The sequence below is a fragment of the Oncorhynchus nerka genome, linkage group LG27 (assembly GCF_034236695.1).
Source record: "Oncorhynchus nerka isolate Pitt River linkage group LG27, Oner_Uvic_2.0, whole genome shotgun sequence".
Taxonomy (NCBI): Eukaryota; Metazoa; Chordata; class Actinopteri; order Salmoniformes; family Salmonidae; genus Oncorhynchus; species Oncorhynchus nerka.
In genome coordinates, this window is record NC_088422.1 from 20,764,213 (window position 1) to 20,780,119 (window position 15,907).

General features: G+C 40.6%; 1 protein-coding gene across 1 annotated transcript; it reads left to right on the top strand.

The window, feature by feature from the left end:
- The first annotated feature begins 786 nt into the window (after window positions 1–786).
- On the top strand, window positions 787–7,571 carry LOC115111327 (P2X purinoceptor 2-like). The gene is made up of 12 exons (XM_029637261.1): window positions 787–938; window positions 1,652–1,787; window positions 4,685–4,756; window positions 5,033–5,108; window positions 5,230–5,326; window positions 5,447–5,527; window positions 5,795–5,942; window positions 6,261–6,391; window positions 6,697–6,787; window positions 6,919–6,984; window positions 7,100–7,177; window positions 7,426–7,571. Exons 1-12 carry the CDS (start codon window positions 799–801, stop codon window positions 7,531–7,533), a joined length of 1,224 nt encoding a protein of 407 aa, XP_029493121.1. The 5' UTR covers window positions 787–798; the 3' UTR covers window positions 7,534–7,571.
- The last annotated feature ends 8,336 nt before the right edge of the window (window positions 7,572–15,907 follow it).

Here is a 15,907-nt window from a genome sequence, read left to right on the forward strand (position 1 = left end):
GCGCGGAATGAGCTCCCAGGACCCCGACACATCAAGTCATTTTTAGGCCTGAATATTATTTTTAATTTTTAGTGTAAACCAGTCAATATTTAAACAGCGTATATTTATTCATGAGCAGCTAGTTTAATTTCTGAAGGATTAATTCATTATTATTCAAACACACACGCACAGATGCACTCAAGCACACACACATTGTTTTGCAATGTTTTGCATTGTTTGTATAAAGGGAAATTGTGTTCTTTTGTATCAATTTTATGTGCCTTGTTTTTTTTACTGATTGATGTGCTCTTTTGATTTGTGTTTATTTTTGTTCATTGATTAGCTTTGATATTCTACATTATTATATGCACTATTGAGTTTTAGACCTGCAATAAAAATGTGCATATAACAAATAAACTTGGATTTGATTTTGATTTGACACACAGAGAGAGAGAGACAGACAGAGATAATTGTTGATTTGAGAGACATTTCCTATCTGCTACCAGCATAAATCAAATGTGTGTTTTCTGTGTAGGTCTGAATAAAGAAATCAAACACTATATTTTCTCCTTACCATAATCAATCCACCAAATTAGTGAATCACATTTTATGTTGAATTTATTGATGCATTTCGTTTTTGAGAACAGCATAACAGGGGATGAGGGAGGGCGGTTGAGAGAGAGAGAGAGAGAGAGAGAGAGACACTGACACTGACACTGACACTGACTCATGACACAAGCTTGGAAATATCTGCGAACAAGTCACTCAGGACCTCACATCTGAACAGACAGCTGATAAACTCAGAAATCACAAATCACAATGGGACTGCTTCAGTTTATAAAGGATTATTTTATTGGTTTCTTGGACTATGAGACCCCCAAGGTAATGGTGGTTAAAAACAAAAAACTTGGAGTCATATATAGAGGGGTTCAGTTCTTTGTGATCACCTATTTCATCTGGTAAGTACTGGCCTCCTGTTTATGCATGCATTTAAAAATAGATAGACAAGGATGTGATTTGAATTAGTATTGTCTTTGTGTGTAACTATTCAGACTTTTTCTGTGATTGAGTATTTCTGTTCATTATCTGTGACCTGCCTTAAATTATGCAGATATTTTGCCAATCAAGGCAACGTTAAGTCTGGTATTGGAAAGCATAGGAAGAAAATAATGGTAAAAAAAAATGGTTGGCTTGTAAGCTCAGATGGAATATTCTGTCAGTGTACCCATATTATTGCTTTCAAAAGCTATACAAGCGACTGTGATGTGAAATTATTAATTTGCTGAGAATAGCCACTTTGTGGTGAGGAAATGCCTTTCACTCGCAATTAAATACATTGATGGTAACCACATACAGGTTGCTGTCATTAAGCGGGACTGCTGTATTCTGATTGGCCATTACTGACCACCGTCATTGTGTAATGTGATCCAAATAGGCCGATTTTCATACATTTCGTTTTTTTTTAATGGTCCTTTAGAGGAAGATGTCTCTCTGTCTACTGTACTGAAACATCATATTTCAGCGTTCGATTTTAAAATATTTCAAATCAAGTTGATCATATTTAAGTATCGCTCAAAATCAATATATCATAACCCCTAAGAGATCTGAATTGATATTGAATTTGTCCTCAGAACAGAAGTCAATCTGCATCTGTCATGTCGCCCTACTACAGGTATGTCTTTATCAGTCAGAAAGCCTATCAGGACAGTGAGACGAGGCCAGAGAACTCAGTCTACACTAAGATGAAAGGCACAGCACTGCAGGGGGACCACGTTCTGGACATGGTAGAATACGTCCGACCCTCAGAGGTGAGCCAACTTGAGGACATCAATTTCGCTCAGTCCCATAATCACTGACAGAGCAACCTGACTGATCTATAAATAATAGTAGATACAGTGGGGCAAAAAAGTATTTAGTCAGCCACCAATTGTGCAAGTTCTCCCACTTAAAAAGATGAGAGAGGCCTGTAATTTTCATCATAGGTACACTTCAACTATGACAGGTTCTGGGATTTTTGCTCAACGTTCTTGTGATCATTTTGACCCCACGGGGTGAGATCTTGCGTGGGAGATTATCAGTGGTCTTGTATGTCTTCAATTTCCTAATAATTGCTCCCACAGTTGATTTCTTCAAACCAAGCTGCTTACCTATTACAGATGCAGTCTTCCCAGCCTGGTGCAGGTCTACAATTGTGTTTCTGGTGTCCTTTGACAGCTCTTTGGTCTTGGCCATAGTGGAGTTTGGAGTGTGACTGTTTGAGGTTGTGGACAGGTGTCTTTTATAGTGATAACAAGTTCAAACAGGTGCCATTAATACAGGTAACGAGTGGAGGACAGAGGAGCATCTTAAAGAAGAAGTTACAGGTCCGTGAGAGCCAGAAATCTTGCTTGTTTGTAGGTGACCAAATACTTATTTTCCACCATAATTTGCAAATAAATTCATTAAAAATCCTACAATGTGATTTTCTGGATTTTTTTTCCCTCATTTTGTCTGTCATAGTTGAAGTGTATCTATGATGAAAATTACAGGCCTCTCTCATCTTTTTAAGTGGGACAACGTTCACAGTTGGTGGATGACTAAATACTTTTTTTTGCCCCACTGTATTTAGGATACAAGGTGATTTGTAGATCAGTCAGTCTGCAGTCAATCCTGAACATGCAGTTTGGCTCGGAGTTCATAAAGCAAGGATTATGGGTCAAATATATCAAATCAAATCCAAGCAAATTGAATACAACAGGTAGACCTTACAGTGAAATACTTACTTACAAGACCTTAACACTTGTATTTCTTAAAACTGCATTGTTGGTTAAGTATTTAATAAAATAAACTGAAGTAAAAAATTGATAGATAAATACAATTAAAATAATGAAGAAAATAGAAAAAAACAAATAATTTAGGAGCAACTTGAAAATAAGTATTGAGGCTATATACAGGGGTACCGGTACAGAGTCAATGTAGCGGGCACAGGTTAGTCGAAATAATTTAGGTAATATGTACATGTAGGTAGAGGTAAAGTGACTATGCATAGATAATAAACAGAGAGTAGCAGCAGTGTAAAAATGGGGGTGGGGGGTGGGGGGGGACAAAGCAAATAGTCCAGGTAGCCATTTGCTGTTGGGGAGTTTTAATGCTTGGGGGTAGAAATAGTTAAGAAGCCTTTTGGACTTAGACTTGGCACTCCGGTACACCTTGCCATGCGGTAGCAGAGAGAACAGTCTATGACTAGGGTGGCTGGAGTCTTTGGCAATTTTTAGGGCCTTCCTCTGACACCGCCTGGTATAGAGGTCCTGGATGACAGGAAGCTTGGCCCCAGTGATGTACTGGGCCGTACGCACTACCCTCTGTAGTGCCTTGCGGTCGGAGGCCGAGCAGTTACCATACCAGGCGGTGATGCAACCAGTCAGAATGCTCTCGGCGGTGCAGCGGTAGAACCTTTTGAGGATCTGAGGACCCATGCCAAATATTTTGAGTCTCCTGAGGGGGAAAAGGCGTTGTTGTGCCCTCTTCACAACTGTCTTGGTGTGTTTGGACATGATAGTTTCTTGGTGATGTGGACACCAAGGAACTTGAAGCACTCAACCTGCTCCACTTCAGCCCCGTGGATGAGAAATGGGCCGTGCTCGGTCCTCTTTTTCCTGTAGTCTACAATCAGCTCCTTTGTCTTGATCACGTTGAGGGAGAGGTTGTTGTCCTGGCACCACACTGCCAGGTCTCTGACCTCTTCCCTATGGGCGGTCTCATCGTTGTAGGTGATCAGGCCTACCACTGTTGTGTCATCAGCAAACTTAATGGTGGTGTTGGAGTCGTGCTTGGCCATGTAGTCATGGGTGAACAGGGAGTACAGGAGGGGACTGAGCACGCACCCCTGAGTGGCTCCCGTGTTGAGGATCAGCGTGGCAGATGTGTTTTTGCCTACCCTTACCACCTGGGTCAGGCCCGTCAGGAAGTCCAGGATCCAGTTGCAGAGGGAGGTATATAGTCACAGGGTCCTAGGCTTAGTGATGAGCTTTGAGGGCACTATGGTGTTGAACGCTGAGCTGTAGTCGATGAATTGTATTCTCACGTTGGTGTTCCTTTTGTTCAGGTGGGAAAGGGCAGTGTGGATTGCATAATCTGTGGATCTGTTGGGGCGATATGCAAAGTGGAGTGGGTCTAGGGTTTCTGGGATAATGGTGTTGATGTGAGCCATGGCCAGCCTTTAGAAGCCCTTGATGGCTACAGACGTGAGGGCTACGGGTCGGTATTCATTTAGGCAGGTTACCTTGGTGTTCTTGGGCACAGGAACTATGGTGGTCTGCTTGAAACATGTTGGTATACAGACTTGGTCAGGGACAGGTTGAAAATTACACTAAAGACACTTGCCAGTTGGTCAGCGCTTGCTTGGAGCACACGTCCTGGTAATCTGTCTGGCCCTGCGGCCTTGTGAATGTTGACCTCTTTAAAGGTCTTACATCGGCTGCGGAGAGCGTGATCACACAGTCATCCAGAACAGCTGATGCTCTCATGCATGTTTCAGTGTTGCTTGCCTCGAAGTGAGTATAGAAGTTATTTAGCTCGTCTGATAGGCTCCTGTCACTGGGCAGCTCGCGGCTGTGCTTCCCATAGAAGATGCAATGTGTAGCTAGTTACTGTATGTTTTTAACATATAGCCTATGTAATTACCAACATATACTGTACATTCTTCTGTATGGCATTGAACCTGCAGGGCGGTGACGTGATCAGCACAATACTGAGACGAGTGGTCACACACAACCAGAGGCAAGGCACGTGTGCTGAGGTGAGAGGTCACAACCATTCTCCACACTCGTGTTCTCCTGAAACCAATATGAGCTAAATAAAACTGCAGTCGTTTTCCCATAATCAATACTAGGGCTTCATGTTGAGTTGTGTGCTTTGCTCCATACTCTAATATTGCAACTAGCACTGTCTCCTGGAAAAGCTCTGCACGATAATGTGATAAAGATCTATCAATATCATTACCAGTCTACCACCACAGAGAAGGAAAGCCAGTTAATGCTGCCATCTGAACTATTACGTTTTATTTTTTTCTTAGCATTTTACCGTTCCCAATGCCAACTGCTCAAAGGACTCGGACTGCATCTCAGGAAAAGTGGACTTTGATGGCAATGGTACGCACTATAAAGGAGGGGATGAAGTGAAAAGTCTCACTAAGCCAGACATTCTATGAGTCTGTCTGTCCGTCAGTAGATGGTTAGTCCTAATGCATTTAGACTGATGTGTTTCCTGTAGGACAGAGAACTGGGCGCTGTGTTCCTTACTATAACCAGACCTTCAAGACCTGTGAGATTCAGACCTGGTGTCCTATTGAGGACTATGCGGCAATACGGTAAGGGTCAATATCAATTTGACATTTTAAATAGGAAGTAGTCAAACACAGAACTACTGGAATAAATCACTTGTAAAATCATTGTGGCACAAGGGTCTAAACTGTTATTGTCTCCTCCAGGGAGCCGGCATTAGCAGAGGCCATCAATTTCACTGTTTACATCAAGAATGCCATCCATTTCCCCAAATTTAAAGTGTTTAGGTATAGTATGAACCTCAACAACACACACACATGCATGCACACACAGTCACACACACATCAACCTCAACAACACACAGAATGCGCTCGCAGACTGCAAAACCCATGCACACACACACACGTACATCAGGCTGCAATACATGGTCAATACACTGACAAGGAGCCATACGTAGGTGATATAAAGAACTGTATAATATAGGAAACCGTATCCCCGTCAAATATGCAGTCTCAACTGTTTCTGCAAGCAATCTTCTCTTATCTCTTTGGCAGAGGAAACATCAAACCAAACAAACGAAATGGGCAGAAGTATCTGAATAAGTGTCATTACAATGAGGAGAAACACCCCTACTGCCCCATCTTCCGGCTGGGTTACATCGCAGAACAGGCCAGGGAGAAGTTCAGCGAGCTTTGCTTGACTGTATGTTTACACCTGCAATATACATACATACAATCAAAATGTATATCCCATTTGACCAATCATATTAACTGTAGAGAACCCTTACATTGCAGTGCTCACAGGACACACAAAGACACAATCTTCCATCTAGGTCTAATGTCTCTAACAATATGTGTGTTTCTAATGTTTCTGAATCTGACAGTGATTACTAATAACGTAATTAATAGATCATGGAAATAAAAAATAAGAGACAATCAACAATAGTGAAGAATGTGAAGATGAGCTGGACAGAGCGCTGCAATGGTTTAGTTAGAGAGCTCATGGATTGTATCATGTCAGGGGGGAGTGATTGGAGTCTTCATTAACTGGAAGTGTGATCTTGACCTGGACCCCTCGGAGTGTAAACCCACATACTCATTCCGTCGCCTGGACCTTCGGAAGAACCTGCCCAGCTCTGGTTACAACTTCAGGTTAGCCTCTTCATAGCATCTTGTGAATGCTTGGGTTATATTCAATAGTGCACACTGTAGCAAGTGTTTTTCAACAGAAACCGGAAACAACTGTTTCTTATTGGACACGTTTAGGTGGTTCCTCATCGTTTTAGTCTGCTTTCCTCCGTTTGGTGCTTAGTGAATACGACCATATATTTACTCTTGCCATCTCATTGACATGACCTATTGTAACATTTTAGACTATCTCTGCTGTATCTTGGTAAGGCATGGAGGACTCTTTCCACCTTTTTCTACAGTTGTTTGACCTAGAAAATTATGTTTAGATTTGCCAAGTATTACAGCAAAGATGGAGAAGAGTTCCGGACACTTATCAAGGCCTTTGGGATTCGTCTTGATGTAATAGTTCATGGAAATGTAAGAATTTCCTACTTTAACCGCCTTCATCAGTACTCAATTCATCAATAACCAGTTGATCAGAACAATTAGTTAGTGACATATGGTTATAGACTTCGTCAAAGTCATACTCTTAAATAATTCCTCTCCAGGCTGGACGATTCAGCATAATCCCAACTATCATCAACACAGTGACAGCCATGACATCAGTTGGAATAGTGAGTTTGATTCAGCACTCTTGTGGTATGAGTTGATGTCTGTTTCTACCAGCTTCCAGTAATGGTTGTACCAACTCCTATCCATTCATTGACATGATACTTTTATCCATTCCAGTGTTCCATTATCTGTGACTGGATCATGCTCACTTTCATTGACAAGAACGCTATCTACAGTGGCAGAAAGTTTGATGATGTAAGAAAATAACTACTTGATTCCACACATATTCATGATCATATTTTTTTCTTCTGTTAACCATTTTCTGCTATATCATAGCCCTTATCATTGATTACACACCCAGTTAGGTAATGTAACTCCCAAAGAATATAGGAGTTTAATGTGTAAAAGTATTAATATAATGTAATACTTCTGTCTTAGCCCCTATCTGTGAGTTAGCATGGTTCCAAAAACGTTTTTTTTTTTCTGACCGTATATTTCTACAGGACAGTAAAGTTCCCAAACCCAGCCAGACCTTCACACTTCCCACAGAATTCACCATCATCAGCTATGGCTCCACCCACTCAGACCTGTCAGATGGAGTGGCCCTGTGACATCCCATCCCCACAGTGCCCTCTGACCACATCAGTCTTTGGCCACATGCATGGATGATGTTCTTCCTCAGACACCTGACTGCTGATCAGACGGATGGGACAGACAGACGACCTTTCCCCCCAAGCAGTCTCAGATGTCCTCAGAGAGACCTCCTTGATGGGTCAACCTCTGTCCCTGCGGGATTTAACTGAAAGACAGCTAAGACCACTAAAACATCCTACTTAGTTAGAGTGCCACCAGTTCTTTCACTAAAAGCAATTTCCTATGATGGGTTAGTGTAAATCTTTTATGAAAATTCCTGTTGATTCAGGAATTGAATTAAACTCCAATGGAGAAATTCCATGTCCAGTTCAACTGACAGGGACTGAAATGGTACTGACCCCAACTGAATCTCAAATAACTGCACATGATCTGAATTTAATCCAACCAATGAAAAATAAACTAAATAAGTTATCGCAATCAGCTAAACGTGTTGGAGTACATTATGCTGAGAACCCTCTTTTCCGGTCTACCCTGATCCAGGTCAATAACTGTATAAGCTATACATGCAAACACAACAATAAATGTCTAGCATCGTCAACGTATAACTTGTGATCTCTGCCAGTCAATCACATACTGTACATAGATCAGATTGGAATAAATAAAGATGGCAGATCATTTTTTTCTGGTTTGAAAACACACATTTCAAACAATGGGTGAATCAAAAAGATGATGGTGGGCAATTTCAGTATATTATGTTCAGGGATAACAGTCTCTGGGACTATATTCCCTCCAATGTTCATGTAGAATACTGATGCTGAGCGAGATGCCTAAGAGGAGAGCTACACTCAGAGAGAGTAATCAAATAATGATGACATTTCCCACAAAATGGTTTCTATAACAAGATTGTAGGGAAGTGTGAATCCATCTGGACTCGTAGTGAATAATAGAAACATCGATATCGAAAAGGACTCATCTCTGAGGTCTACTGGATCAGTGACTGCCTTGTGCAGAGGAGGCTGGTGGGAGGAGCTCAAGAAGGACGGGCTCATTGTAATGGCTGGAATATAATAAATGGAAGGGAGTCAAACATGTCCCACTGGGCAAAGACGTCAATTCAATGTCGGTTCAACGTCATTTCCTTGAAATGACGTGGAAACAATATTGATTCAACCAGTGTCTGCTCAGTGGGTTGGTTTCCATATGTTTGATGTTTTTGATACCATTCCATTTACTCCATTCCAGCTATTAAAATTAGCATGTCCTCCTATAGTTCCTCCCACCAGCCTCCTCTTGTATTATGCAATAGATGGACCGCTGTTGTCTGTTGACAACCACCAATGACACTTTGGAACTAAGTGATATGAACAGACCAAGTCAGATATCATGCCTGTAACTAGAAAAACCTAGGCAATGCTATAAATGCTGTTTTAATGCAGAGTTCTATATTTATTTAATTTTGGAAGACATGATAAAATTGCAATACATTTTCCCCTCTGTAACATGATGTCATAATAAAATATAGCATAAAAAGGGATATGGTAAGTATTTTGGGCTCTGTACAGTAAGTACTTCACTCAATCATTTGAGACAAGCTATCAGTCGTCAGGGAACCCAATGCAACCAATCTAATTGTAAGACTCAGCTTCAGCGTAGATGTGAAATCAGATTATTGGTCTGAGAGAGAAATGCCCATTAGTACACAAAGTGAGTTCTCTGGGACAATGAGGTTATCGTGATGGAGGTTGGTGGGTTAAGATCATTTTGATCTAGACTGGGGGATGCCATAACCAGTGGCTGTTTTTTAAAAAGGTTTTTCTTTTCTTTTCTTTTTTACAGACGACCACAACAAAGGGAGCTAGGGATGAATGTGCACTCTTCCTCATCATTATCACTCCAGATAGACTAAATCAACACATTTTAAAGCCAAGCAACACTGCACTAAACTGTCATTTAAATTCCAGGAAACTCATGCTCAACATCAGCAGTATAGTAATGATAAAACGCTGGTCTTGGAGCAGCAGGCTCTGATAGAGCATACTGTTGAAAGCTGATTCCACAAAAACTCAAATGCATCCTTAAAGCCAGGTGTACAGTCGTGGCCAAATGTTTTGAGAATGACACAAATATTAATTTTCGAAAAGTCTGCTGACTCAGTTTGTATGATGTGAATTTGCATATACTCCAGAATGTTATGAAGAGTGATCAGATGAATTGCAATTAATTTGAAAAGTCCGTATTTGCCATGCAAATGAACTGAATCCCAATAAAACATTTCCACTGCATTTCAGTCCAGCAACAAAAGGACCAGCTGACATCATGTCAGTGATTCTCTCGCTAACACAGGTGTGAGTGTTGACGAGGACAAGGCTGGAGATCACTCTGTCATGCTGATTGAGTTTGAATAACAGACTGGAAGCTTCAAAAGGAGGGTGGTGCTTGGAATCATTGTTCTTCCTCTGTCAACCATGGTTACCTGCAAGGAAACACGTGCCGTCATCTTTGCTTTGCACAAAAAGGGCTTCACAGGCAAAGATATTGCTGCCAGTAAGATTGCACCTAAATCAACCATTTATCGGATCATCAAGAACTTCAAGGAGATCGGTTCAATTGTTGTGAAGAAGGCTTCAGGGCGCCCAAGAAAGTCCAGCAAGCGCCAGGACCCTCTCCTAAAGTTGATTCAGCTGCGGGATCGGGGCACAACCAGTACAGAGCTTGCTCAGGAATGGCAGCAAGCAGGTGTGAGTGCATCTGCACGCACAGTGAGGCGAAGACTTTTGGAGGATGGCTTGGTGTCAAGAAGGGCAGCAAAGAAGCCACTTCTCTCCAGGAAAAACATCAGGGACAGACTGATATTCTGCAAAAGGTACAGAGATTGGACTGCTGAGGACTGGGTTAAAGTCATTTTCTCTGATGAATCCCCTTTCTGATTGTTTGGGACATCCGGAAAAAAGCTTGTCTGGAGAAGACAAGTTGAGCGCTACCATCAGTCCTGTGTCATGTCAACAGTAAAGCATCCTGAGACCATTCATGTGTGGGGTTGCTTTTCAGCCAAGGGAGTGGGCTCACTCACAATTGAATAAGCCATGAATAAGGAATGGTACCAAAACATCCTCTGAGAGGAACTTCTCCCAACCATCCAAGAACAGTTTGGTGACGAACAATGCCTTTTCCAGCATGATGGAGCACCTTGCCATAAGGCGAAAGTGATAACTAAGTGGCTCGGGGAACAAAACATTTATATTTTGGGTCCATGGCCAGGAAACTCCCCAGATCTTAATCCCATTGAGAACTTGTGGTCAATCCTCAAGAGGTGGGTGGGACAAACAAAAACCCACAAATTCTGACAAACTCCAAGCATTGATTATGCAAGAATGGGCTGCCATCAGTCAGGATGTGGCCCAGAAGTTAATTGACAGCATGCCAGGGCGGATTGCAGAGGTCTTGAAAAAGAAGGGTCAACACTGCAAATATTGACTCTTTGCATCAACCTCATGTAATTGCCAATAAATGCCTTTGACACTTATGAAATGCTTGTAATTATACTTCAGTATTAGTAACATCTGGCAAAAATATCTAAAGACACTGAAGCAGCAAACTTTGTGGAAATTAATATTTGTGTCATTCTCAAATCTTTTGGCCATAACTGTACACTACATGACTTTAAAAATCCTAACATGGCTGAGACTCTAACATTAAACAAGGGTATTTTCTGTCATTTTTTTGTCTTGCCAATGACACACACTAAACGAAATGTCACAGACAGGGTGTCACACACTATAATATTCTTCACTTGGTCGTGAGGATTGTCAATACCACGCTGTCTTGCGAAAAAAAATGATGCCGTTAGATTTAACATAGATACAACAAGCTGTGGCTCAAAGCAGCAGTGGTGGAAAAGGTTTTTTATTTTATCTAACCAGGCAAGTCAGTGAAGACCATATTTTTGGTCTTCACTGACTTGCCTGGTTAGATAAAATAAAAAACCTTTTCCACCACTGCTGCTTTGAGCCACAGCTTGTTGTATCTATGTTAAATCTAACGGCATCATTTTTTTTCGCAAGACAGCGTGGTATTGACAATCCTCACGACCAAGTGAAGAATATTATAGTGTGTGACACCCTGTCTGTGACATTTCGTTTATTTTCAATGACAGCCTAGGAACAGTGGGTTAACTGCCTTGTTCAGGGGCAGGACAACAGCTTTGTACCTTGTCAGCTCGGAGGTTTGAACTTGCAACCTTCTGGTTACTAGTCCAACACTCTAACCACTAGGCTACCCTGCCACCCCAATAATAAAGTACCCAATATTCATACTTTTTTCATACTAAAAGTAAAGATATCTTAAAAGAAAATGACTCCAGTTAAAGCTAAAGTCACCCAGTAAAACACTACTTGAGTAAGTCTAAAAGTATTTGGTTTTATGTGTACTTAAATATAAAAATTAAAAGTATAAAAAATTAAAATGTCTTATATTTAGCAAACCAAACAACGATTTTCTTCTTATTTATTTTTTATTTACGGATAGCCAGGGTTGCAGTTGAACACTCAGACAGTACAAATGAAGCATTTGTGTTTAGTGAGTCTGCCAGATCAGAAGCAGTAGGGATGACCAGGGATGTTCTCTTGATAAGTGCCCGAATTAGACAATTTTCCTGTCCTGCTAAGCATTCAAAATGTACTTTTGGCTGTCAGGGAAAATGTAAGGAGTAAAAAGTACATTATTTTCTTTAGGAATGTAGTGGAGTAAAAGTAAAAGTAGTCAAAAATATAAATAGTAAAGTACAGATACCCCCAAAACTACTTAAGTAGTACTTAAAAGTATTTTTTCTTAAGTACTTTACACCACTGCAAAGCTGCCTCATAAACATTTTCAGTCAGACACTCACACTTGCCATAGAGAGTTGAAATGTCTAGCTAAAATTTAGAATTCAGTTGAATAAAATTGAATTGAAAACCGCTGTGAAATATATAACAAAAATATGGTAATTTCTGCTGTTTGAAACTGATGTACAAACCCAAACGTAATAGTATGCATAGAAATAGCACACATAGAAACGTTTAAGAAGCGGTAGATCTGTTCTATGTGAATTTGGTCTGTTCGCCCAAAAAGTTACATATTGCCACTTTAAAGATAAGTACAGGTACATAATAGTAGTAGTCATCGATACTGCTCTAGAGTCTACACATTCTGGATGACGCGAAACATTGTCATCTCACTGGCTTCCTCTCTGACGCGCTCTCCTTTGCTAAACGTGATCATTGTTCTCAAAACTAGTCATTGCACATCTTACACTACAAGAACATTGCAGATTTCGTGCCGGTAAAATAAAACATGTTTGAAAATATCGGGACGTCTGGTACTGCTCAAGGACGAGATCGGTAGCCCTCAGATTGCATCTCTGACCAGCTAACCTTAATTAAACGAGCGTCAGTGAAGGCCGGGCGCACCGAGAAGGCAACAACATTGGGATTTTGTCTGCTCTCAAAAGCTTGTCTGGGACAGCTAAATTGCGGCCAAAATCGTGTAGTGTACACCTGGTTTAACTTCTTAAGGATGACGCAGAATACAGTTCCCATGCAGGAACATCACTCATCGGAATTTCAGAGCGCCACCTATAGTTTTTGATAAAACTCAAACTTTCATTAAACTTTCATTAAAATACACATTCAAGGTAGTGAATTAAAGCTACACTCGTTGTGAATCTATCCACCAAGTCAGATTTGTAAAATGCTTTTCGGCGAAAGCATGAGAAGCTATTATCTGATAGCATGTACCCCCAAAATACTGCAACGTCACCTAACACGACAGATTTTGCGGTAGCCGGCGCTACCCAAAACGCAGAAATAAAATATAAAACATTCATTACCTTTGACGAGCTTCTTTCTTGGCACTCCTAGATGTCCCATAAACATCACTATTGGGTCTTTTTTTCGATTAAATCGGTCCATATATAGCCTAGATATCGATCTATGAAGACTGTGTAATCAAGGAAAAAACTGAGTTTGATAACGCAACGTCATTTTTTTAAATTAAAAAAGTTGACGATAAACTTTCACAAAACACTTCGAAATACTTATTTGACACACCTATGCGTCAATCTTGTAGCATCATAAAATTATCCCCATAAACATCTGTCAATTTAAATTAGAGATATCTGCGGTGGAAGGTGGTTGAGCTACAGCGGTGTTTGTCAGACCACGAGACATCCCGAAAATTGGTATTCTCAAGAAAACTTCTGTAGCAACCAAACAAACTACTTTTGCTCTATGTCTGAGGTCTGTAATGCCAACTTGTCTGTAGCGTCGGAACCGTTTGGGATACAAACTAATGCGCCACAGGACTCTTCTGTTTGAAGGTCACCTGGTACAGGTTTAGAAACCTTTCTGAAAGTATGGAGGTAGTTTTGTGCCCCCTCCCAAAAAAGGGTTAAATACATGTCCGAAAAAATACAATATTTTCTTGGCTTTCTATCTAGGAGATACAGGAAATACACTTCAAAACCTGTCTGTTTTACCATTTATGAATATGCTATTGAATGCGTTTCTATGGGCTATAGTAGTAAAGGGCAAATTCTATCATGTATAAACCATGTTCTTTCTTCATACCTACAGGGGTCCTAAAATGCTAAATCAAATAGCTAAACAATCCATGGTATGACCATCTTAAAACAATTCCATATGTTAGCTTGTATAGTTTTTTTACTGTACCTGTCTGTTTTGCCATTTATGAATGAATCATTGAATGCAATTCTTTGGACTATAGTAGTAAAGGGCAAATTCAATATTTTATACACATTTTTTGTTTTTTGTTATACCTACAGGGGTCCTAAAATTCAAAATCAAATAGCTTAATGTTTTTTTTTTACTGTAAAGTGTGTTGTGATTTAAAATGCGCTTGAAATATATTGATTTGATACAATGCATCTTGTTCTAATGGCAGACAGGCAGAGAGACATGACTTGCAGGACTCATCATTAGCTCATCTCCAGGGAGATCATGGCCCTGAAAGCCATCAGACCGAGAGGATAAATGGGTGAGAAGAATGTAGTCTGGACCCAAATCAGTGCGTAAAAACCATTAAATAAAAGCTCATACTATTCCTGTGAGGCACATTAGCATCTGATTCCAGAGGGAAGAGGTACCACAGGATGTTTAGGACTGATGGGGGTTCCATATCTCAGCACTCAGCACTCAATCAATGACTTACTTTACATGGCTGGGTCAACAATACAAATATGGTCTCTTTTTTGTTTTCTTTAGTAAGGCAGCTCCAAAATGCAGGTGTTTCAGCCTAGCTCAGTGCTTTCTGTGGTGGTGGGGCAAGCCAGCAGAAAATATGGAGCGTTACGCCGTGATTGGCTCAGTGTTCTGTCATTCATGGGGACACTACGTCACGCCAAATCTAAGGGTAGACAGAAAATTCTAGCCCATTGGGTGCTGCCATATAGCTACATTAGAAGTGCCCATCCAAGAAGGCTCAAGGTCATTGCCCCTGAACAGGCAGTTAACCCAATGTTCCTAGGCCGTCATTGAAAATAAGAATTTGTTCTTAACTGACTTGCCTAGTTAAATAAAGGTTAAACTTTTTTTTTTTTTAATTGGTCACAGATAAAATTACGTAAAATCACGTTATATCTACAGTAGCTTTGATTGAACTGATGTCAACATCATACTTCAAAATCTTAGCTAGCAGTCATCATCATCATGAATCAACTGAAAACAACTGTTTACTCGAAACTGCAAAATCTGACATTAGAGAGTTCAAGACAACTGGGAACTCAGGAAAAACAAGCTACGTATTGGAAAATACGTTTTGAACTTTCATCCAACTCGGAATTGTAAATCGGGAACTCTGGCCTCTTTCTAGAGCTACGACCTGAAGATCAGTGACGTCAACATGATTCAACTTTTTTTTTCCTCGAGTTCTCAGTTGTCTTGAAAGCACCATAAATCCAGAGAATGCCAGACTTTGATGAAAAAGTTTGATGACAAAATTTGACCACGACGAAGGATCGCTGCGTCACACTCCTGTTTCAAGTGAGCACAGTACAGAGTCCAAAAATATCTTGTATGCTGCTGCATAAATGATGTAATATGCCAGGGAGATATGTACAGTATACTGTAGCTAAGAAAGTAATACTAAGTGTATATTGTTTAATAAGCTGTTAGTAGCCCATGTGCCTCATCCTAACAATTTTGTCTATTTTCACCTCTTAATTTTGCCTACTATTCTGAATTGGTACTTGAAATGATATAAGTAGAAATGTAAGCTGTAGCGTTTCACTCACCTGTGCCACTGAGGGATCCTTGCAAAGGTCAACATCGCAGCAGGTTGTAGTGGTGGCAGATGACCTCGGGCAGGAAGTAGGAGTTTCAGGGGTCCTGGACGCCC